Genomic DNA, 24,543 nt, shown 5'->3' with positions numbered 1-24,543 from the left:
ACAGTACTGTAAACTGGACGAACACGGGAGTTTTTAATACGTAAAATTTATTTATATACAGATATTCAAAACCCTTTTAAAGAATGCATTTCACAAATCATACAAATGAGCTTTGGAAAGACCCTTTCGCTGGAACAAAGAAGTTCTTGATTTTGAATCATTCCTCCGCGTGAGAAGTTCCCTCGTGAAGAGCACTGGTGAACAAACGGGCTTTCACCGCCCCACAGCAGGAAAGAGTTCACAAGCGTCTCACGACATCGACCCTCACACGCTTACAAACATACTATCAAACGATTCACCATAGAAAAATAAACTATCGCCCACCGTCACGTCGCGACTCCCTCCAATACTCGTCTTTGCCCCCCCCACCAGCTGTGCAAACTGTGAGGATGGTGATTAAATTAAGTGACCTCCAATAATATCAACATCAATACAGCATCTTCTCACCCCCCCAAATCTTTGACAAATACAGTTGTTACACCACCTTTCTGTTAGATGGAGATATTCTGAGATTTAAAACAACAACAAACAAACAAACAACATTCTTGCGCTTTAAAGGACCGACGAGGACAACACAGACGCCACACAACAACGCACAAATAGAAAGCAACACCCCGAAAAACACCCTATACCGTCGTCTAGCGTGTGCAAATGTACTGATTGTGCAGGCGGGGGGGGGGGGGGCGGGGCTTTAAAAGGTCTGGTCATCGTTACAGGAGTCGGTCCAGTGACCGAAGACCTCGCAGATGTCGCAGTAGGGTCGCTCCTCTCCTTTACTGCCGTGGTAGGTGGTGTGCGGGGGGGAGTCGGGCGTCTGCGTCTGGGTCGGGCAGTCCTCCGTGTCGTGGAGGTCGAAGCAATCGCAGATGTCACAGAAAAGCCTCGGGGGGAGCTTCTTCTTCACGGGTTCCTTGTCGTGGCTGCAATGAAGAGGAGACGTCAGCCGTTCAGCGCCGCCACGGCTGCTCTCGTTTAGGAGGGAACGGACATAAAGGGACTCACTCGTCATAGTTATTCTGGTCACTCGAATTATTTCCGTTCAGCGCCGCGGCGGCCATTTTCTCCAGCTTGTCCTTGAGCTCCTCGTTCTTTCTCTGGAGTTCGACGATGACTGAATTCAGAAACTCTTTCTGTGAAAGAGACGCACGAGGTCAGCACCGGAGCGGGGGAACCATTATTTTATAATGACAAGACAATTTCTACCAAAGTTCCTCTACAGTGACGGAGCCCAACAGGGGTCCTCAACTATGTGAGCGCTATAAAAGACCCTCTTTTGAGGACCGTTCTCTGTAAACATCTACAGCAAACACCAACGTGATTTACCACGGTCATCGTGACTTTGGATCGTCTGGGGTTCTGACGTCACCTCTAATGTGACCCAACACCCCCAAATGTCCCAGGGACAGAGACAGACACACATGCACGAGTGAAGCTGATGAAAAACATGAACAAACCGCTGCCTGATGGTGGTGTAGCATTGCCAACATCAGAGACAGGGCAAAGGCGGGTGGAGATTTAAGAAAGAGGAGAGAGGGACATGAGATTCCAGTTAGGACCCACTTCATGTTAGACAGTGCACTCAATTCATCACAAAGAATACAGCATAACATCCTGGGAGGAACGAGAATGACGACACAACTCAACATCCCGCCACCGCTGGACAAAAGGCTGCAAGAGGATAAAAGAAACCAGACCGAGGTCAGACAGACGTACCTCATTCTCCGCAGTCTCCTTGTCCTCTCTGAGCTGGTCCACCGCCGCATCACCTGGATTACAGGGGTAAAAGGGGTTGTTGAAGCCAGTGGAGGAGAACGGGGGCACATACGAAGCGCCTCATAGTTTACCCGAGGGCAGGATGAGCGTGTTTTTTGCTGCAGCCAGTTCCTTCTCCAGCCTCTGAGCGCGCTCCTCTAGGGCCGCCTTGTCCTGCTCCAGGGCCTGAACGGCCTCCTGCAGGGATCGAACCGAAGCACCTTCGCTGTGCAGCCCGGCCAGCTGTGAGGAACACACACTTTCTTCAGGATGCAGCAAGGAAAACCAGCAGCAGCCACGGCTGTGATGCCTTTGACTCCCACCTCGCTCCTCAGGTTTTGTACCAGCTGCTCCTTCTCTGCAGTTAAGGCACTGTTTTTATGGACGGACCGTTGGAGGGCGGCCTTCTCGCCATCAAACTGCTCCTTTAAGGTGCTCGTGCTGCCAAATACACACCAGTGACTATCAACACTTAAGTATGTAAAAAAATACACGTGGACACAGGCTAAATGGCAAAAACAACAAAAAGATGGATGACAAAAACGTGGTCATGCGTGCTTGTTGTTTTGCCTCGATTGTTCCGTGACGCTTCTAATTAAACTGTTTCGTGGGGAAAATGTTTATAGAGGTTGAAAAAAGGTTAACCGAAATGACTGTGGTTTATCTAGTTATGGGGATGAACCATATTACTGTAATAGAAATACCTTAAGGCACTATGTGGGAGGCTTTGTGGGGAGAAACGACAGAATGGAAAAGGTGAGAGTTTCAGCTAATAAATTGCTTCAATACACACTTCAATACGATTTGAATTAAATGAGGGGGGAAATAACCTTTTTTGACTCTCTTCCAACTGATTCTGGAGTTCTGAGTTTTCATTCCTGAGCTGTGGTGGAAAAAAAGAAATGCAAAGTGAGCAGGTTCAGTTTCTGCATCGCTATGACGACGTCAGCGCGCGGTTGACCTTGAGGAGTTCACTTTGGCCTTGGCGGCTGCTGTCAAGCTCTTGTGTCAGCTTGTCGTTTTCATCCTTCAGCACCTGGAGGGACCGCGTCTTCGCACAATCCTCCTCTTTAAGGATCTCGCTGAAAGAAACGACTGAATTAAAATTCACAACCTGATAATTCACAGAAACAACCCAGCTGTTAGATTTAATACTCATGGACAAGAAATGAAGAAATACTCACATTTCCTGGCACAGACTCTTTGTCCTCTCAGTTTCTGTGCAAAGTTGCTCTTTGGACACATTCAGGTCTTCGTGGTACTTGGAATTTTCATCCCTCAGCCTTTTCAGCTAAACCCAGTTAAAAAAAAACAACAACCCAAAAACCTCTGGTTATTGAACATGGATTAAACCAAAAATCCTTTTCCCCACATTGCTCAAGGGCGGCTTCATTGAGATGCCAGGACAGATTCCTCTCACCTCATTCTGCATCTCCTGCTTGGAATTCTTGAGCTCTTCCAGCAGTGTCTGGGCCTCCCTCTTCTCCTTTATCAGTCCGTCTTTTTCTTTTGTCAGCTGTTCAAGAGCCTCGGCAGTTTTGCCAGAGGTCTCTGTGGCCTAAAATTTGCCGAAAAAACAGCACTTTCTTAGATCAAGTTCAAAATAATGTCAGCGAAAAGGTTGTTTGATGTCACTCTTTATTTGACATCAACCAACCACCAACCAGAATTAAGATTACAGGCCTTGTAATCATCGAAATTATCTTTTATTAAGCATTTATTGAATTCCTTCCATGCTTAAAGGTGCAATCTGTAAAATATGGATGGAACTTGAACCCCCCCCCCCCCACACACACACACACACACACACACACACGTTTTTCCACATCCTGCTCCATCAAATCAGAGACAGACAGACAGGGAATAAACTTTGCTTCAGAACATCTAAATTAAGTGTGTAAGATCAATCTTTTGTGATATTTTTGGGTTATATTTAAGCTTGGGGAGGGGGGGGGGGGTGATTACATCACCATTCTAATGGCAGATGTCTGTTAATCACGTCTACGAGTACATCTGTGGTAACACCGAGGTGGCCAAAGGGATTGTAGCGCTATTCTAACCTTAGCATGTAGCTTAAACCAAAATTATGTCCAAATTTCACACATTGCACCTTTAGCGTGGCACTTTTTAATTATTAGAAATTATTCATATGTCTACATGCAGTTTCCAAGAAGATACAATTCTGGTTGGTAAACATGAACAGGTAGAATAAAATTAGTATAAACTCTTTAACCGTCTATGACCTGTGGCCTCAGAACGGATCCTGACAACCCATCACCTAGGTAACGTGTCAGACAGTAGATCACTGCCAATTATCATTATAACCAGGTTAGCTGCTTTCCATTAACTGTAATTATCTAGTTTTTACCACGACGATCGACCCGATTATCATTCTACAAAATCCCACCAGCCAACAGAGGCTCCCACAGGTGAGGTCACGTTATAAACCCACAGGCAAAGGCTGGGAGCTAAAGACAATTAGCAACCGTTAGCAAATGACAGGTGAAAGTTAATAGTGATAAAAACAATTTTTTAAAAAAAGGCAGGGGAAAATAGAATTAAACCAAGAAGCATGCGGTGATGAGGTGACATAGCTCCAGCCACTCTACGGGTGTGTGCAACAGTGATTAGCGGTGGGGGAGGAATACCTCAACCTGTTTGGCAAAGGCATTTTTCAGCTGCAGCTCAAGCTGCCTGATCTGTTGGGCTGCTTGGTCTCTCTCCACCTGCAGAGCGCTCTTCTGGGCCGTCAGGGCTACGATGCTGGAGCTACACTCTTCTCTCGCAACGGCAGCGGCCGAAATCTCCTCAACAACATTCTTATACTGGCTTTCCAGCAGCGCTTTATCCGTTTGAAGACCCTGAATGTTGACCTCCAGCTTCTTCTGGAGGCCCCGCAGCTCTTGGAGCTCGGCGAGGAGATGCGAGCGCTCGGTGAGCCAGTCCTCTTGGCTTGAGCGGAGAGAGGAAACCTCCGCCTCCAGCTTACCACGTCCGTCTAATAGCTCTTCCTGCTCCGTGGTCAGGGAGGTCATCCGCTTCTCCGTCTCTTGGAGTTCAAGCAATCGCCGTTCCTTTTCTTCCGTCATCTGACAGACGTCTTGCTCTTGTTGCCTCAGCTGTTCTCTCAACACCTCTATATCCGCGACGGAGGACTTGTTTTGCTCGGTCACGTTCTTAAAGTTTGAAGAAAGCTCTTGGTTCTCTCGTGTAACTTGGACCAGTTTTTCCCGCAGCTCTTCGATTCGTTCGGCGAGCTCGTCCCTGTCCGACACCGCCGTGCTCCGCTGGCTGGATTCCGCCTGTAGCTTAGTCTGGAGGAGATCCTTGGCCTCCGACAGGGATCCGGTCTGGTGTTTTAGTTCCTGGATCTGCTGGAACATCTCCTGCTTCTCTTGTTGCAGCGCCTGAAGCTTTGCTTCGGTCTCAGAGTGCAAACGCTGGCGATCATTTCTGAGCTGTTCGGTCTCCTGAACAAAACCCGCGGCGCTCTTCTCCAACTCCAGTTTTAGTCCATCGCGCTCCTGTGCGAGTTCGGTCTTTTGCTTTTGGAGAAATTCCATGTCCCCCTTGTGTCTCTGCAGTTCAGCTTCTAGCTCGGCCTTTTCCCGTTTCAGGGAGGCCACATCTGCCTCAGCCGCAGCCTCTCGCCGCCCGCTTTCCTCGAGTTTTGCCGTTAAGTCCGATGTTTCTTGAGCGCCGTCTCGGCAGCTTCTGTCCAACTGATCTCTGAAGGACCGCACGTCGCCAGCCAACTTATCGCACTCCAGAGACAGAGCATTTTTCTCCGCTGCGGTTTTCGTGTACCTATTTTCCAATTCTCCCTTCTCCTCCAATAAAGACTCATAATCTATTTTCTGTTGCTCAAGTGTCGACTCCAGGCTCATCTTCTCCTTGCGTAGAGCGTGAAGGGCCATCTCGGCTTCAGAAGCCTGCAGGGAAAAGGCTTTCTTTTCGTCCTCGAATGATGATAAAGTGTGCTTGAATTTTTCTTTGGACTGAGAGAGCTGCTCCGTGGTGACTTGGAGCTTCTCCTTTAGCTCTTCCATCTCCCCCTGGAGCTCTTCCTTCTCGCTGCAGACTTTCCTTTGGTTTGCCAGCAGCTCTTCCTGCTGCTGCAGAAGGTTCATCCTTTCAGAATCCGTCACTTGACTGTTCTTCTTGAACTCTTCCAACATCTGGGCCAAGCTGACTTTTGAGGCTTTCAGTTCTTCGCATTCACGGACGGAGCTCTCCAAGTCTTTCTTGGTCCCGCTGAGCTTATTCTGGAGCTCTTCCTTTGCCGCCTCCAGACTCTTTTTATCCTGGAGCGCGGCGCTGATTTCTGAGGACATCTCCACCTTCTCTTTTGTTAGTGTCTCTGTGAGGGCCTGCAGTTGGCTGTTCTTCATTGTCAGGTCTTCTTTTTCTAGGTTTAAGGATTTTAGTTTTGCCTGCAGCTCTGCATTTTTAGCATCTAGAGACTTTTTGGCATTCCTGGCAGAGTCTCTCTCTAGAACCAAACTGTCCTTCTCACATGTGAGTTTCGATCTGCTTTCACTGAGTTCACCTTCAAGCTGCTTGTGCCGACTGCAGACACTTTCATAATCTTGGAGCAGCTGCTTGTATTTCCCTTCAGTTTGCTCGATTTGCTCCCGATGCTTCAGCAACGAATCGTCCTTCTCTGCACTTTGTGTCTGAAGCTCCTCCACTTCCATCTTGTGCTCGCCGTTAATCTGCTTGAGGGTTTGGTTTTCGCTCTGCATTTCCAGAAGACCGTCTCTGAGCTTCTCCAGCTCCACGTTGAGTTTCACTCTGTCTTCATCTGAGCACTTCAGCTTGGCGAGTAGCTCCTCTTGACTTTTGGAAAGCTCGTCTTTGACTACCTGCAATTCTTCTTTCTGGCCCGACAGCTCTGCCCGAGCGGTCTCGAGGGCCGAGAGCTTACTCTGCACATCTGAAAGCTCTTTTTCCAGTTTGCCTTTCTCTGCCTTAACACAGTCCCTTTCTTTACACATGTTATCCAGATCTAGACTCTGCTTCTCCAGATTTCTGGACAATTGTTCAACATCATGCTTGTGGGAGTCAAGCTCAGCAGAAAGACACTGGGGGAAATAAAGTTGAAAAGGAGGGGAATATATACAGGGAAAAGTGAGATGAATCCAAAAATAAACCAAGCAGATATGGACATGTTATATGCAATTGGAAAGGTTAGGCTGCAGAAGCACCAAAATGGATCCAAAAAACCACCACAACGTACACACAAATGATTTTCAAAATAAAAGCTTAGTAGAACATTTTCCCTTTGATATGTAATCAAAGTATATAAATGTAGTATAGCTAATCAAATAAATGAAAATAACTCTACATTTGCAAGGTTTAACAACAGATAATAACAATCTTGATTTTTTTCCTTTTTCCAGCTATTTTTTTTTTAAAGTTTTTTTTTTTTAAAAGTGAATAATCAAATATTAACAGTAAATACACAAAGAGAAAATGCTCTATTTCAGTGAAATGTATGGCTAATATGGAGCTGGCAGGGGTACGTAGCCAAAGTGGATATTATTTTATGATAAATGATGCGAGTAAGATATAAAAAAATAAATTCAGGTCGCTTTGTTTGTTCCCTTTCTTAAATGAGTTTAGATATTAGATTACGCTTTATAAAATACCATCGCCGTGCATACATGTTTTTAAAAATGTTGCAATTGTAATCTCATTTGGAGTACCCCTCCAAGCATGAAGCACCTTCAAATATTGAGTGAAAAGGATATGGAAAACCAAGGTATCTGAAAGTTGGGGAACGATGATCAACAAACGTTAGAGGGGTTATGCTGTTATGGGTGAAAGTGTTGAGGGATCCATCTAGACTGGGTTACTGCCACTCTCCTTTACAGCTAACTAGGTGGCTTTAGGCTTCGGCATTCTTTTTGAGTCCAATTAAAAATTAAAATAACATACCTAGACGGATGGCTGTGCCTTGGAAATAATAAAGTAAAAATACACAAATGGGAGTGAACTTTGAAGGTTCTTACCTGAGCCTGTTCCTTGTACGCCTGTAGTTCAGATACAGACTTCGCCAACTCCTCGGATTTGTCTTTGGAGGAAGAAAGTTCCTGCTTCAACTTGTCTACCTGATTTTGAAGCACCTCAACTTCCTTAGCATGAAGCTCGGAGGCCTGAGAGGCGGATTTCTCCTGTGAAGCCGTCAGCTCCTCGGCCAGGGTCTCCCCCCGTTTAACCTTCTGCTCCTGCAACACACGGATCAAAGCAACGACTGCTCACACAGAATTCTTGACCCAGTTATTGGAATGGCCGAAGAATGGCACCAAGTCCAACACTACCAGGCCGCTGATCTTTTCCTGAAGGTCATTTATTTGAGAATGATGCGTCTCCCTGGCTTCTTTCAGCTCCCGCTCTTTGTGGGATTTTTCTTGTTGAACTTGCTCGTTCAAATGTGCCACCTTATCCTTCTCCTCCGCTAACTGACCCTGCAACTCCTCAAGCCTCCTATTGGAAAACAGAGTCAAACAGACACTTCAGGACAGATCTCCTGTTCTTCAGTCATATTACTGAATAACGCTTCACAAATGTAGCAGTGCACTAGTACAGTGTTGTACCTTTCTTTCTGTATCAGGTCTTCATTCATTTTGGTTAGCTGAGCAGAACTGTCACCAGACTGCTTCATCATTTCTGATATGTCCGTTTCCAGTTTGCATTTGTCCTTAGAAAGCTGTTCGAGTGCTTCAGCTGCAGTCTTCAGCTTTCTCTCCAGGCCTGAGTCAAAGCACGGCAACTCTCATTTAGGCTCTTTTCAGCAGACGCAGAAAGGCAGACAAACTATGGGACATTGAACATGGAAGAGTTCAGCTATTCTCACCAGCGAGCTGACTTCGGAGAGTCTCTGATTCTGTAGTCAAAGACGTACATTCCTCCTCTTTCTTACTGAGCTTGTCAAGAGTTTCTATAAATGAAAAAATGTTGGGAAAAATGAACGTGACCGTGGAGGAGAAAAAAGCCGCAGTGGAAAGCTCAGGTTGTTTACCTTGCATAGTTTTTGCTGACTTTGTTTTCTCCTCTGTGCTTTCAGATAAATTCTGTTTCTGTTTGAAAAAAAAAACCATTTATTTAATATTACAGATTTACTGAAAAAATTCAGACTTTTATTCCAGATATTTACGATAAAGCGTGACGTAATTGATTAATTTATCCTTCAAATGCCCTGAAAATGGATCACATATTCCATATTCCAGTAAAAAGCTCACCACACATCCAAGTTCTTTCTCCAGGGTCTCCTTCTCTTGCTGTGATGCAGTGAGACTCTTCTGTAAAGAAAGAACTTCTTGCTGTCGGCTCTCCAACTGAGAACTCAATTCTGCGACCTATCACACACACGGAGTTCAAGACAAACAACATAGAGATCAAAAAATTCAATCCAAACAGGAGTCTGAATTTGAAGGGGAGAAGACGGGAGGCTCACTTTAGCACCCTGGTCACTGCCTTGGCTCTGAACCGAGTCCAATTGCTTCTTCAGGGTAACCATCTCCTCTTTATTTTGCCCTACTTGGCTACGAAGCGCCACCATTTCTGCCATCTGCTCTTTGGTTTCTCTGTCTTTGTCTTCAGCCTGCCGTGTTAACTCTGTTTCTTTCTCTTCCAGCTCTTTCACCCGAATTTCTGCAGCATGAAGTTTTCCCAGAACGTCCTCCATCTCCACCAGGTGCTGCTCCTCTGCTCTTTCTACGCTAGAACGTAGGGAATCCTCCAGCCTTTCCTTATCCTCTGTCAAAGACAGCAGCTGCGCGTCCATTGCCTGTTTCTCCGTGGCCCAAACTCTGGCTTCAGCTTCACGTTTTGCTCCAGCCTCTTCCAAAGCTAGCGTGTGCTCCAACTTCAGTCTTTCTAGAGCACTTTTGGTTTCCAAGAGTTCTTCTGTCTGTGCACCTGCACCTTTACTAAAGGACACTTTCAGGTCTTCTATGGCTTCTTTATGAGAGGCGACGGCAGACTCCAGTTTGGATCGCCAAAGTTCAATGTTCTCAGCGTTTTCTTTCTCGGCATGGCTTAAACGCATCTGCATCTGCTCATTTTCACCAGAGAGCCTCACAGATGTTGCCTGGAGTTGAGCGACAGCGTCACTGTGGGATTTTTCTTCGGTTTCCAACTTTTCTTTGTATTGTGCCACCTCTTCTTGATGCTTAGCCTGCTGGGATGCTAACTGTTCCCTTAAAGAGTTTATTTCTTCCAAGACGGTGGTAAGAGCGGCATCCCCCTCAGAGCCCTGTTGGCTACCCAGACGCAGCTTCAGGTCGGATACTTCTCTTGTTCGCTGCGAAAGGTCTTTCTCAAGCTCCATAATACGGGATCTTTCTGAGACAGTAGCAACCTTTAAAAAGCATAAATTAAAATATGAATCAATTGTGCACTATGGTTACAGCGTTAATCATGCCATATCATGCTAAATTAGAGGCTAAATAATAAAACACGATGCATCGATACAAAAGTCTGTTTACTGAAAAACTGTTTGCTTAATGACGAAATTGTTTCCCCCAAAAAGGTGTTTTGCTCGCCTCGTGTGGTTTTAAAGGTTAAGGTCCAAATAATGGAAACAGAATTCCGTGACCTTCATACAGGTATTCTAAAAACAAAGGTTTTAAAGGAGCAGTATGTAAGAAATGCTTTTAAATGAATCAGAAAATGGCCTGACACGATACTAAGGAATCATGGTGATTTCAACTACTGACAGCACTGACGACAGTAGTGCAGGCAGAATATTCTCCTTTCAAAAGCAAAGTGTTAAGCCCTGACATGAGGTTTTCTAAATTTAGCATTTTCCAAGTTGCCAGGTACCACTGATCCGCAGCGACCAACGTTTTGGTTCGCACATATGACGTTACTACACCTAAAAGGCCTCGTTATGATGCCGAACAACGTCAAGACAAAGTCAGAAAGACAACAAGGATCTGTACAGGAGATGCCTTTGACAGATGAGACGGCTGAAAGATGAGATGAAATTATGACCGACAGGTTATTGAATGGAATAGTTAGCGTTGCTAACATTAGCATTGTATTATCACAGCCCGTTTCTCTGGCATAATGCGCTGTGGACATAGTTAGAACATTAGGACGACAATATGGTGATAAGAAAGGTAAATAATGACAGTACAATGACAGTTGTAGCATCAGCCACAAACTTACATACTGCTCCTTTAACTTCCAAAAGATATAAACTTGGGGGAAAAAAATCATAGTTACATGTTCAGTCTCTAACTAAGCATAGCCTTTTATTAAGTCTGGCAATATTAGACATGAACATAATTATCTGTTCGACAACTCCTCTTAACTATTTCCAATTATACAGGACTTTTCTTGGTAAAATAATCCATAGAAAAATAACAGTGTCGATACTCCTTTTAATATTATCCATGCTGCATCCATGTCTTTGCATAGTCTGAGGGTGGGAATGGGACTGGACTAAAACACAAAGGCACCAAATAAGTTTGACAATGTTTGGGAAGGACTGTGGAAGGGCTGAATCTGGAGATAATGTAGGCAGGACTGGGAACAAAACGTCAAATAAAAATACAAAAACTTATGACAGGGATGAGTCTATCGTGTTGTACAACGATAGAATTAAAGTTTACGTTCAGGCTCAATATATAATATGGAAAAAAAAGCTTCGCTTAAAGACTGCTGAAAGATTCTTGACATTTTTAGGGAATCTTAATTTTCAAAGTAAAGGAATTTAAATCCTAATAAATATCTGAGTATTCATGACTACAAGTACTAACTAAATAAAAGATGGTGTCTTGGATACAGACAACGAAGCTGAAAACGCTCCAGTTGCTGTTTGGCACCTCTCTGTACTCCTGGAAAAAAACTCTTTTTGGCCACTTTTCCCCAGCCCAGGCCCTCCTTTTCCAAGGCAGCACATGGCAGAGGTGAATTCATTACCCTAGTGTCTTCTAACTCTCTTTGGAGTTTCTCAGCTTTGGTCTTTTCAAAGAGCAGGCTCTGTTCAAGCTCCTTAATGTGGACATGCTCCAGTCTGGTCTGCGTCTGTTAGTAAACAAGGGGGAGAGGAAGAGAACACACCAGTGCCACCATCACATGCCAGCCATATGCAGACAGAGAGGAAGGGAGACAGGAGAGAGGACAGTGAGGTCTGAACGCTGGTAAAGGTGACGGTGCACTTATATCTTAACACAGGAGACAGAAAGGACTGGGTGAGGGTGGGGAGTGGTGGAGGACAGGACATGGGAGGATACATGCAGTATTTATGCCGCACAGTGGAAATGTTGGGAAACAATGTTGGGAAACATCAGGTGAGCAAAAAAAAGAAAAGAAAGGAGAGCATGGGCGATGCATGTAGAGGAAGTATTGATAGATTAATGGTGACCATGCAGCTGACACCTGGTGAATAAAGCGAACTGACAGTTAACAGACATTTTGGTAGCGTATCAAGCCAACAGTCGTTTCAGTAAACTTCACCACCTCAGTGAGAGAAAGCAGTGATGGTCGCCCCCGACACAAAGCCGGGGTCTGGAGGTTTCCAGCGTTTGACACGTCACGTCGGCGTGATTGTGGAAGAATTAGGGGAAAAGAATTCCTGCATTATCACACGTTCACGTGATTTGTTTTTGCTGTAAACTGGTAAAATGTGTTGTTGCTTTAAAGCCAAAACTGTTTTCTCTCTCGTTACCATGCCCGACCCTGAGAGGCATTCATAAGAACCCACCAGCAGTTATTAGACCACCATGTGCAGGATTTGTGACCAGCTTAACCAAAATGAGTCAGTGCACAGAACCATGTTGGGCTCAAGGAACAAGTGTTCTCTATTAAAAGGGAGGGTTTGATGCCAAAGTAATAAGCCATTTTCTGGCATGATTTGCTATCTTTTTGGAAGTGCAAAGTAAGTCAAAAGACTGCATCTTGAAGGAGCTCGCTAAAGAATAATGAAACTGAAACCCATTCTCTGTCAACCGAATGTCTGAATTGTAAAGTTGAGAGTTATGCACCTTAAAGCAGAGCTACTGAACTAAGTGAGTTAAGGTCTGTGACTGTGCAGTGAAATGACAACGAGCATTTCCAGTGGTTCCATGCTGAGCACTGGACCAACACATGAGACGAGAATAACAAGAAAAAGAGGCGATAATGTCACATCACTGACCACACAGGAACTGAAGGTTACAGCAAAACATCAGCTTTGAAGTCAGTACAGCCGTTTTTAAGGGTGAGATTTTGTCACTGCGTGCAGCTTTAACATCCCCAACGGAGTAAGAAGGGAACACGTTAGTTTTGGTGGTTAAAAAGAAGATAAAGTGCTATCCAAACCCTGTGGCCCTCAACTTGAAACACCTCTTTAAGCTCAAATGCCCTCAGGGTATTTGAGGTGTCTTCTTCCTTATTAAACAGTGATACAGGATTAACATTATTTTTTTTATCTTTGCATCATGGACTACATTCTCAAAGACTTCAATTTGAATTTTCAATTAAACAATAGAGGTTTAGTCACCTCCTGGATAACAGGCTTGGGAAAGTATTGATATCCTACGTGTAATTAGGACTTTTACAGTACCGGTACCCCATGTGATGCAACGTGAAGGCAGGGTCAAACTATCCATGCAAACATGGAGCCTAACATGATGTAGTGAGTTATTCTTAGCTCAAAATGACAGACAAGGCAATTTCCCTGCGTGGGCTCAACTGTAGTTGAGACTCATCATTAGGAGAAAGAAAATGCTCTCACGTCAGTAATTTTGTGACCAGCTCTAATTTGAGTTAGTAGTAGTAGTAGACTAGATCACGTTAAATCTCATGTTATATTTACCTAATTGAAGAAAGAAAAATGATTTGCATTCTGCTTAAATCAAAATATTTCTAATAATAAATTTGACCGCCTGTCAAGACACCCAAGGAGGCTTAATTGATGGTTGCAGAAAACACAACTTACTTTTTACTGTGTTTATTAGCTGCACTAATGCTTCACACTTACCTCCAGGTCTCCTTTGGTAATGCAAGCTTCCTCCACACGGAACTGAAGGTCCTCCACCTTCCTGTTCAACAAAAATATACATCCCCTGTAGAACTTTGTTCCCGTTTTTAACCTGATCATAACAACATAAAGTTTTAATCACGTCTCACCTTCTCTCCTCCTCCAGCTGGTTCAGCAAGTCAACTTTGTCCTTGTCTGCAGCTTCCACCAGGGTCCGCAACTGGTCCATTTTAGCCTCCATCTTCAACACACAAAACAGTGTCCCTCGTGACTTAATAGCTAGCAAACACAGCTTTAGCACCTTAAGCTTTATTTCCAATTCATACGACATGCTAATCTTTAAAGTTGTGACCAGCGGGAGGTTCTTTCAGTGAGAACAGTGGATGATCTGACCTGTTCTTGTTCCTCCCTCAGCAACCTTAGCTCTACTTCCATCTCCCCAGCATAGCCAGTGGCTTTGGCCACCTCAGCCCTCTCCATGTCCCTCTCGGCCATTAGCTGTTCAATATGCTGCTGCTTCTCCTTCAGGGCCTCCTGCAAGGCCGTGGTGCCGGAGATTTTACGGTTATATCGCGACGATGTCTCCGTTAGCTATAAGAGGAAGAATAGAGGAGCAGGAGACCGATGAGAGAGGGCAGCACCAACATATACTGGGTCCATTTACTGACTATGAACGGGTCGGCACGTCTCACCAGGCCTGTGCGACTGGGCTTGGCACTGACGGAAGACGCGACGGAGCTCATGGTGCTGATGGAGGACGAACTGGGGCTCCGCTTCATCCCGGATGGCGTGGCCACCGTTTTCCGAACTGTTGTTTTTGCTTTGGCTGGCGTTGTGGATGGAAAGCCAATGCGTGTGACTTTGTGCACTGGAGCGAATAACCCGTACTTGGGTTGGCACTGGAAATATCTGGGAGCAAACGTCACAATAATGAGGTACAAACACAAACCGTAGCGCAGTACAACCGGCGACCTGAGTACCTCGTGCCCGCCACTGCCCCGTCATTCTTTCCTAAAGGTTCATCCAGTTCCACGCCACACCATTCCCCTTTGGCGAAATCGGTTTCCCCAAGAAAACGAACCACTCCGGCTTTGGTGCCGCCAACCTGCGAAGGAGAGGGGATGTCATCAAAGTAAGGCGATTCTTTAAACGCACAAATACCGTGTCGACGTGTAATGAAGTTAAGGATACATTGTACTGAGATCAGGAAGAATTACCAGAACACGGTCACCGATCTTCAGCTCTCTTTCGCCCTTTTTGACCGATCCGCTCTCCGAGAGGTTGGAGACGGACTCGCTGTTTGTGCGTGCCAGGTTGGAGGGCGGAGTGGCCGGTGGCGCTGGTGCAGTGGACGGGGTCTTCTTGGCTGCTGCGGTAGTCGAGGGCAACGCTGACTTTGCGTTCGCTGCTTGAGAGGCTCCGGTCCCGACCGAGGGAGTGGGTGATGCCGCTCGGGAGGGCGGCGCCGTCTGATTTCCATTTGCTTCCCCTTCGGTGAGAGACAACTTGGACGGGCGGGTGAATATTCCTCGCAGCGCCTCACACTGGAAGTAGCGCACCCCTGCCACCGAGCCGTCGTTCTTCCCGATGGGCTCATCCAAAACGATCCCTGCCCACTGTCCCGGGGCAAACTGTGTCTCTCCCAAAAACTGTATGTAGCCCGGCTTGTTGCCGTTCACCCACACACGGTCTCCAATCTGGAAGTTCTCCCCGGCGCCCTGGGCGTCTCCACTGGCACTCGAAGCCGACTTGTCAGCTGCAGCAGCTTTGGATCCAGCTGAAAAATAACATTTGTTATTTCTGTCCTTTCATTTATGAATTTGAGAGAGAGGCAAAAGAGCATGAGGAGGGAACGTATGAGAAAAATGTTACCTGTACTGGGGTTGGTCTTGGGGGCTGTGGTCCCAGAAGGTTTAGCTATCTTGCTGGGCCCCTTCATCCCAGTGGACTTGGCTGCACTCATGGTTCCTCTTGTGCTTTCTCAGACCCAGAAGCCTCGTGTCCGCTAGCGGGTTCAGACTGAGCCCAGACCATGAAAACCCTCCTGAGCCGAGAGATCCAAAATCCAAATCCAAAATGAAATGAATGAGAAATGAATGCAAAAATAAATAAATAAATAAAAAAGGTTAACCAAAAGAAAAAAAAAATAGGAAAAAGGGAGGAGGGAGAAATGGGGCTGCCCAAAACGAACCCTGAAAACAAGCAAAAAATCCCATTACTGGACAAAATTGTGTTAAAATCACGATGACTAAATAAAATATACGGGGGTGCAGACCAAACTACTGCCTTTTGACACCAAAGCTTCACTGGCAAACCTCACTCTGTTGGGGTTTTGGCCTCATTTATTCCACCCTCTGCTAATTTCCCCAAGTACCAGAGCCAGGATTTGGACAACCCGGTTGCCAAAAAAGGTACCAGCACCACACTGCAGCCGTGGAAGCAGATAAATGAACATGACCTTTCATATAATCTGCCAACGAGCGTCACTACGAATAGATTTAGTGTTTTATCTACGTGTTACAGAAACCTCCGGAGAATAGAACAACTCCGAACAGTTTCTGCCTCCCATGTGGAGAGAAATAACAGGACAAACTTACTTTATGGATGAGCTTTAAGGCATATTGGCAATAATTGTGTGCAGCGTTCTGTTAATAGAGGCATTTTGCTTCTGTTATGACAACACGGTCCCTACACTCACGCACACGATGTCACGGTCACATCTAAATATACCCTGACAAACACCAGCCAAAATGCAACCTCCCGAAAGGTCACGTTTTCAGGCTCATGTGATCTTAAGCGTGTCTGGGTCATGCTGTACATTGTATTCTGGTGTGGGAATAGCATAAATCTGGTGGAAATTAGGATGAGTGCAGAGCGAGACGACCTCCAGCAGCAGATTATTGGGCTCATCAGATTATCTGAGTGGATGGTGGATGTAGAAATGAAGCCTGAATTATGGCATCCAGCGCCGGTTTATAGACCTCTGACCTGAACTACAGGAAACTGGATGTCACCAGACCAGTAAAATAGACTGAAACCCTGTGTACGCAGCGTCCCCTCCGAGATCTTCCTCAGAGGAAAGTGAAGGATGGCCGTCTGACAGCTCTGACCTAGTTGAAATGCAGCGTTCCAGTTTGCTCAACTGATTTGTTCCTTCAGGTCTGGAGGAGGCCAGAGGAAGCAAAAAACATCCAAGGTCGGCAACGTTGACTGTTGGGAGTAATGTTGCAGCGACACAGCCTGAATAGCAGTCGGGAGGACCGTGATGGTTCGGCTGACTGGAGAGATGAAGCAGTCAGCTACAAATGATCCCGAGGCTGGAGAATTTCCCTCCGCAGTAATCTTAAGCTCGTCTGCTAATGACTATGGCTCTAATCAGGACTTTGGACATGAGTCGAATATGAGCGAAAAAGAAATTATTCAATATATGTTCTGTAACATAACAAAAAGCTTTAGACTCAGGGAGAGTCATTCAGGACTCCAGCCTGTCTGCAGGCTGCTGTTTATGAACCCAGTCAAACAGAGATAGATGGGCACAATCAGCTTCCTTGTTAGTGCTGAAAGGACCAGTGTGTCCAAGAATTAGATATGAAGAGTAAACGCCTCCAAAAAGACAGTAGCTGATGATGTGGAAGCTCCCAGAGGCAACGTGATTCAAGATTACTGGTGAAATAAATGAAACCACACGTGACGACAGAAGCAAATTTAACTGAAACCACACCTGGATGGACATATCCACAGAACAACCAACCACGGACAAATTTGAGGTTGACCAACTGCGTCAACACAAAACAGACAGCAGCGTCGACTGAATAAACTCCTGAAGACAGCAGAATCGGCTTCTTTGCAATTTCCTGTGTGAATTTTGAGAGGCTGAATAATGGCACCACCCTGCAGGTTATGCTATAATTTCTTTAATAAGTTTCTAACGTCAGCCAGTCAATTACAGGCCGTTTTGCAGTTGGCCAAACAAGCTTGTCAGGAATGCATTTGCATCAGGGACACAGAGGGAACAGCTAACCTGAAACTTGTAAGCCATGCATGGTATTATCTGGTGTCACACGCCTGCTCAAATTTGTATCCAGGTGTGTTCGGCCGCTGACGTCACCCACATACACACAGGTTCAAGTGCTTTATTTTGGTGTGAGACGCCTGTAATATGTGGTTAACCTCAGACATGCACCCTCAAAGGCTGTGTTTACAGATTCTCCTGCTTTGCTCTAAAAGCGGCTGTAATCCTGTTTTTGCACCCACTGCATGTCAACATGGTCCTGTCTCCTTCAGGTGTCACATCTCTACCAGGACACAGGGAAGAAGTTACACAAGTATCAATCAAATGTCATATAAGCGAACTCGGAAACCAGCAATGGCTTCCCTGTACTGCACAATCTAGGAACTATCACGGCTCATTTTAGGAAGTCCAAAGGAAAGTCGGCGTCAGCTGCTCGCAAAGTTTCGACCGAGGCGTCTCTGCAACGTCAGACAATCCGAAGCAAGTGAAGCCGCCTGGTGTCGGGGACAAATGTCTCACCTCGGAGCCGCAGCACGCAGGAAAACTGCAGCTCCTTCGCTTCAAACAGCGAAGCTACGCGGATTAACACTTATTGAACGACCGGGCCTGCTTCGCCTGGTCACCTTTAACTCCAGCCAAAGGCTTTGGAGCGGTCGATGAGGTGGCACAGGGTGAGTGTGAAGAGCAACCATTAAAAAACAATCTAATAAACCCCCCCTGACCACGTCAGACAACTTACCTTAGCGGCTAGCGGTGCTACGTTCGAGGTGACACAAGCTACCTGCTCGACCAACGCAACCTCCACATGCTTTAATATCCGGATAACCCCGCGATCGACCGCTGCCGTCAGCGTTTGCTAGTTCCACAAGTGCAAAAGTGTCGGCAATGCCGCCGGATCTCCGGCAGGGTTCACTACTGCTAACCCTCCAAGTTAGGAGTCGGTGACACGGGAGGTTCAGGACCAATTCGGCTGAGACGATAACTTGGTAGACAACGTCGGGGGAGGGTGAACCTTTCATTTAGCGGACGCTCGCCCAATCTGGTTAACACCTGGCGTGGTTAGTTGCTAAGTAACGTTAGCGGCGAGGCCCGGGCAAGTCGGCTGGTTAACGGTAACAAGCTAGCTTAACTACACCTCAAGTAACGTCGCTGCCACCTGAATAAGTTTTACCGCGCCCCTTAATTTCCCGGTTTGTCACGGGCAAAAATGGCCGCAAAAATGACCGATACACACGGCGCTGAGTTCCAGTAACACTGACCTGATATGTGTGTGTGGCGTCTACGTCCCGGGAGGTGGTGGGGGGGGGGATCCACAGCTAGCGACCTAAGAGCGGAGCACGACGGCACTACGGTAGGATCGAACCAGGCAGCCACAGCCCGGCGCACGCGCTGCTCGTCCGACGAAAGAGGCGGACGTCAACGGAAGGTGCCGAGCAAAGATCGTACAAGCGTTGAGATGCTCCGCTCCCTTTGAAAGCGCGTCCCGATTGTCAAACAAGTGCAGGCTCCTGTCGTGAATCGATGCCCTGGTATTGTTGAATGGCGCTTTTGTAATGCGGATCCGGGCATGTCGCATTATATTGAACTATAGGACATTGAAAGGATAGTGTAGTTTTATTCTATGGTTTTGTTTTAAAGGGGTCAATTACGTCAGTGAAACCTACAATAGAATTTTTTCACTTTGCTCCATTTTTCTTGCGTATGTAGTTTTTTTTAACCGACCTTTCTCCATAATGTATACATTAAATAAGTCACTTTAATAGTTGGAACAACACAGGGATATGTTTATTGCTTGATTTTGTATTTTTCATTACTTTATTCAGACAACAGATCGCATTGATAATAAATTATCAAAAGTGCAGATGGATCACAACATTATTGTCGCCCTCACCTGCACCCGAGTCCACATTTTTCACCGTACAAGGTTAAACACCAAAGTAACTAATCCAGACATGGTGCAGACGTAAAATTCCCAACAGCTAAAATGGCCGGTTTTGTTTTCCGTTCCGTTTTCAATCATTAAAATCCTCATTATCAGAGGTAGACAGGCTTGGTCCCACTAAATATGGACATTATGCTTCCTGGCAGCCTGACCTCATAGTGTCAGGCTGATGCTAATTGAAAGAACAAAACAGAAATGCTCAGACAGTGGTTTTTCTTTTTTTTACATATTTGTGGGGGAAGGGAATAAAAAAAAAAAAAAACACCAGGATAAGTTTGAACAATTCATTGCCAAATTATGTCTAAAAACATAAGCGATCAAAACAAATGATCACTTCCAATATTTATCAATGTCTGTCCCTAACTGCTGACACAGCAATTTTTCCTGTACAGACACTTCACTAAAGACAACATAGCTTTAAAAAAAACAAAAAAAACACACAATTTAGGTAACTGCTGTTCAAAATGTTGCTTAAAAATATGAATGCATCTTTCTCATGTAATTCCAGTTATTTTTTCTTTCCCAAACTTCGAGGGGAACTTTTGAGCAGGTCTCTGATCTTAAGGTAGGTTCCTGTGGCTTCAGCGACTTCAGTGTATTCTGGAGTGTCTTCGAATGGAACGATGCCTGTGGCAAAATAGCTCCGATGAGGAACAGCTTTCACCTTTCTGACATCCTGAGAGGAAGAATCTGACACCTCCTCAGGATCTGTAACAGGGAGCTGCGCTTCATCTTCTTGGCTGCTCTCAGGCTTTCTCACCTGGCATTCAACTGGATCAGGGCTCTGTGGAGAGTCTTCTTCAGTGACGACTTGACCAGGACTGCGAGGTGCCTCTTCCTGAGCTTGGACCGGTATGGGGCTGTGGGGGCCGTCATTCTCGCCTTTAGCTGGCCTGAGTTCCTGTGGAGTCGTTTCCTGAGGCTCTGGCTGCTCTTCATTTTTGTGGCAGGGTTCTACAGGTTCTGTTGGAACTGGTACTTCCTCAGTGTCTTCCATTTCTGTGTCTACATGGACAGGTGTGGACACACATGGTGACACAGGTGTCTCACAGTCGCTGCTGGGGGTTGTGTCAGCATTCTCTAAAGCCGCCCATATCATTCTTTGCTGCTCTTCCAGTTCCTCAAGCGTTAACTCGTCCTCTGTTTTCTCCCCGATCTCATCAACCACCTTCCAGTTTTGCCCTCTTAGAGCTGGAGAGCCATTTCTGGGTGTGACTGGAGGGGTTTCTTTTGGTAAAGGTGGGGGAGTGGGTGTAGCAGGAGGAGTACCCTGGGGTAGAGGTGGTGGTGAGCTAAAGCAAGGTGAGCCGGGGGGCAGAGGAGGCTGGAACTGGAAATTATTGGCATATGGTGCTCCTGGGTCTAAAAGAAGAATCAGCAGTCATGAAAAGTTCTGAAATAACCAAGGACCTAACCAAGGACCTTCTAACCTTAACTTAACTGCTGCTCTTGCACATTATAGGAATACACATTACCTATTCCTTACTATTTATATATATATATATATATATGTCTTATTTTATTTATCTTATCCTAGTGTTGTCTTCTCTATGTTGAATGTTGCAGTGTCACACCGAGACAAATTCCTAGCTTGTGTAATACTGTGTACTACATGAACAATGGCAATAAATAAATCTGAATCTGAATCTGAACATCAACTCATTTAAGTGTTATTGGATTTGTTCAAAATGAAAAAGATCAAGAGCCAAACAAAATGGCTTCCACTTATATTATTCCTGTGAAAATGAAGTGTGTCAGTTGATTAACAGTAGGGTGAACCCATACCTGACTCAATGTCCATGTCGGAACTTTCATTAGGACTCCGTCGTGTCTTCTTTCTGGGCTTTGGGGACGAGACATTTTCATGGGGTCTCTTGTTGCAGGTTTCACCAGGCTGTCAGCAAGAAAGGAGCATTTGGATATTTATACAGCTTTAAAGGAATAGTTCAACAGGTTTCTGATTAACCTCCCCATGATGAAAGAAACCCAGGGATGAGTTTACTAAACAAGTAATTAATGTTCAATTGGGATACATATAGTCCTCTCTTCAAAAATACAGTTACTGCATTACCTATTAATCACATTATCTAATATTAAAAGTAAATCCAAACTGCTTTAATTTGTAGGACGCCTCAACTAGATGGCCTATGTTACAAGTAACGCCCGAGTCACTGTTTGTAGTCAAACATTTTTATGAGGTGTGAGCATTTCAGAAAGGAAACTGGAAAAGGAAGCAGATGTGGGCTTTATTTGTAGAGAGGAAAAGCCCAACCACTTGGGTTTTTAAGATGATTACCTCAGGGAAGTTGTTCGACAGATAGGCTGAGAAGTTTTGCTTCATGTGGCTATGCTGCATGGGGATTGAACCGTACTGCAAGAACTCCTGTAAAAAAAATAAAAGAAGGAAAAATGTGTCAATTTGACCAGTTGCCAAAGTCTTTAATTATGTCAAGACAGAATGCTGAACTTTTTACAGTTTTAGATTCTGAAGCCAAAAGTAAACTGAACCATGTCTTCCATACACTACTGGAATAAAATGAATGTATAGTAAAGCACAACATTATATAGGTTAACCTGACTTACATCTCTCATTCCACGTGGTGCAGGTACATTAAACCCTGGGAAGTCCACCAGTTTAGACACATCATAGGAGATGTTTTGGGAACTGGTGTGATCTGTTATATTCCCATCATTTGAAACTAAGGGAGGGGAAATAACAGATTTAATATTACTGTGTTAGTTACACCCATAACAGCTTTGTGGTATTTTGGATAGCGCAAATTAAATAGAATCCAAAGGTTTTGAAGTAATTTAAAACAGACCATTTCCATCGTAGAGTGTTAATCCAGAGTTTTCCATCTCTGCCTCTTTGAGCCAACCTGGTGGGTAGCCCAGTCGTCGCATGCGATAAATCAGAGGTGGGATGGTGTGGCCATCGATTCCAAGTGCAGACAACAATTCATCACTGCATAAACGTACAACACAAACAACATTATGCAATGTTTCATGTAGTATCCATTGCTAAATGTTGGGTAATGTTACCTTATGATCCCTGGTCTGTATTTGGAAAACCTTTCCTCCACTTCATCAGCGTGGTATCGCTGGTTACTCAGTGTGACCTGGTTGTTGTTTTGATTGAACTCCTTTCTTCTTTCATTAATTGCAGCCATATTTTTAGGCTAAAAGTTGATGTGGTAAATCAACTGAATTAGTGCTGATTCAATATACTGTATTAAAAAATTAAGTTTTCATTTTCAAGTGCAGTTCTCATTGCACCAGTAGGAGGTGCTGTTGAACCTTAACCTGAAGGACTCTCGCAATACTATTATTAATAATTTGGACAAATGGGTTTACTTGTCTGTACCTTGGGACAATCTCTCAGCTGATGGCCACTCAGTCCACAGTTGAAACATACAGACTTAGATCTACAAAAAAATGGATGTTGAAGAGCTCATAAAGTATTAAAAATTCTAATTTGTAAGTTTTATTTAAAACCACAAGCATACCTTTTGTCTTTCATTTCTAGTTCTACTCCTTCCGCACCAATGACTTGTTGGAAAGTTTGGTGATACCTTTGCAGAAATTCATGTTCATTAATAACAAATTCAACAAGTAGCATACTGTTTTGTCAAAGGTTCTACTTCTAAGATGGATTATTATGGATAGTGTTTAGCCCCATTTAAAAAAAATATATAATTGCAACAATATGTTAAATCTTATGATGTGTGAGTGGATCCAGGGTATGATAAACATACAGGGGAGTGTCCCATCCATCTGTCGTCTGGGGATTTTCATTTAGCAGAGGCTGTCCAAGTTTGTCGAGACAGAAAGTTGTAAAATATGAAACACTTCCTACGACCTATATCAGAGAAATGAAATATAACGATGAAGCACCTCGACTAAAGTCCCATTATTTGTTAACATAGAGAAACTACTTACTTTAAAGGCTTCTGCTGTTGATTTTACAGCACAGGTTGAAGAAGGATCTTCATCCAAAACAAAAGCTGAATGCTTTGTAAAAGGGTGAAAAGAGTTGCATGTAAATTATACCAGTTTTATGCCAATTGTAATTCATCATCATAGAAGAAATTCTGGTACTAACCTGTGGTTTTATGTGAAAACTAGATTTTATCATTTCTTTGCGTGGAAAATGGTGCTTTGCAATCACATTACAAATACAATCCTCAATTTCTTGACGACAGCTCCTTAAGAAAGAATACTCGTTATTTAGCCATTGTAATCAACCAATATAAGATCAACAAATCATTAACACAAGTAAAATGCTTACTTTGAAATCACGTTGTTTGCATAAAGAATTTGAAGAACTGGCCCGTCAAAATTAACATCTTCAACGATGATGCCGCTATCAAGTCAAAAGATAATTTTAAAAAACAATTTCGGTTTCACTTATGCATCCTTTTTGTATTTACCTCGGTCGCGTCAAAATGCTCTGTTTGCGTTTCAAGCATTTATGTATTCTGTGAGTTAAAGGCGTAAATAAAACATGAAATGTATATTTTCAGATCGTACATTTACTGTTTTGATAAATAGCTAGCAGCCATTAGCTACTGCCAAGGCTAATGACTGCCCACAGTAAGGATATTTTCTTCGATAAGTCTCTGGTTGCAGTCCTCACATTCCTCCAATCTGCTCCTGAGCTGGCGGATCTCATCACAATCGTCTTCGTCATCTGTGAAGCGAATGTGTTGGGACACTGGCGGAGGGGAATCGCCGAGTTGTTCAAAAAGCTCGCTATCGCCAAAATCAACTTCAGCCATTTTTACGTTACATTAGAGGTCAGAGGTTAAAGAGACCAATCTTTCGTTTGATTGGGCGTTCACAACCCACGTGACAGGAAACAGG

At 44.6% G+C, this 24,543-nt stretch overlaps 2 protein-coding genes across 10 annotated transcripts; both read right to left on the bottom strand.

The window, feature by feature from the left end:
• Positions 1–30: 30 nt before the first annotated feature.
• Positions 31–19,148, bottom strand: clip1a (CAP-GLY domain containing linker protein 1a). Of its 9 annotated transcripts, none has more exons than XM_057032463.1 (29): positions 18,998–19,148; positions 15,599–15,918; positions 14,944–15,503; positions 14,707–14,831; positions 14,419–14,635; positions 14,120–14,317; positions 13,876–13,967; positions 13,727–13,787; positions 13,066–13,134; positions 11,686–11,790; positions 9,212–10,117; positions 8,997–9,113; positions 8,777–8,834; positions 8,612–8,695; positions 8,352–8,508; positions 8,076–8,241; positions 7,767–7,982; positions 4,401–6,836; positions 3,173–3,310; positions 2,937–3,043; positions 2,714–2,834; positions 2,583–2,635; positions 2,457–2,477; positions 2,076–2,193; positions 1,845–1,995; positions 1,714–1,766; positions 1,455–1,460; positions 1,003–1,130; positions 31–920 (listed from the first exon to the last, which is right to left on the bottom strand). In XM_057032463.1, exons 2-29 carry the CDS (start codon positions 15,687–15,689, stop codon positions 692–694), a joined length of 6,783 nt encoding a protein of 2,260 aa, XP_056888443.1. In that variant the 5' UTR covers positions 15,690–15,918; positions 18,998–19,148; the 3' UTR covers positions 31–691. The 9 variants fall into 9 exon arrangements, 8 of the variants coding, with proteins under 8 accessions (XP_056888443.1, XP_056888440.1, XP_056888444.1 ...); XM_057032460.1 differs by lacking the exon at positions 18,998–19,148 and adding an exon at positions 18,478–18,958; XM_057032464.1 differs by lacking the exons at positions 1,455–1,460; positions 18,998–19,148 and adding an exon at positions 18,478–18,958.
• Positions 19,149–19,493: 345 nt separating this feature from the next.
• Positions 19,494–24,537, bottom strand: zcchc8 (zinc finger, CCHC domain containing 8). The gene is made up of 14 exons (XM_057032543.1): positions 24,284–24,537; positions 24,111–24,153; positions 23,969–24,043; positions 23,783–23,885; positions 23,620–23,691; positions 23,436–23,539; positions 23,187–23,252; positions 23,045–23,105; positions 22,723–22,859; positions 22,503–22,645; positions 22,264–22,379; positions 21,977–22,063; positions 21,466–21,574; positions 19,494–21,042 (listed from the first exon to the last, which is right to left on the bottom strand). Exons 1-14 carry the CDS (start codon positions 24,456–24,458, stop codon positions 20,189–20,191), a joined length of 2,145 nt encoding a protein of 714 aa, XP_056888523.1. The 5' UTR covers positions 24,459–24,537; the 3' UTR covers positions 19,494–20,188.
• Between the last annotated feature and the right edge of the window lie 6 nt (positions 24,538–24,543).

This window comes from Takifugu flavidus, chromosome 5, assembly GCF_003711565.1.
Source record: "Takifugu flavidus isolate HTHZ2018 chromosome 5, ASM371156v2, whole genome shotgun sequence".
NCBI lineage: Eukaryota > Metazoa > Chordata > Actinopteri > Tetraodontiformes > Tetraodontidae > Takifugu > Takifugu flavidus.
Note: the sequence above shows the minus strand (reverse complement) of the source record. Positions and strands in the feature narration are given on the sequence as shown.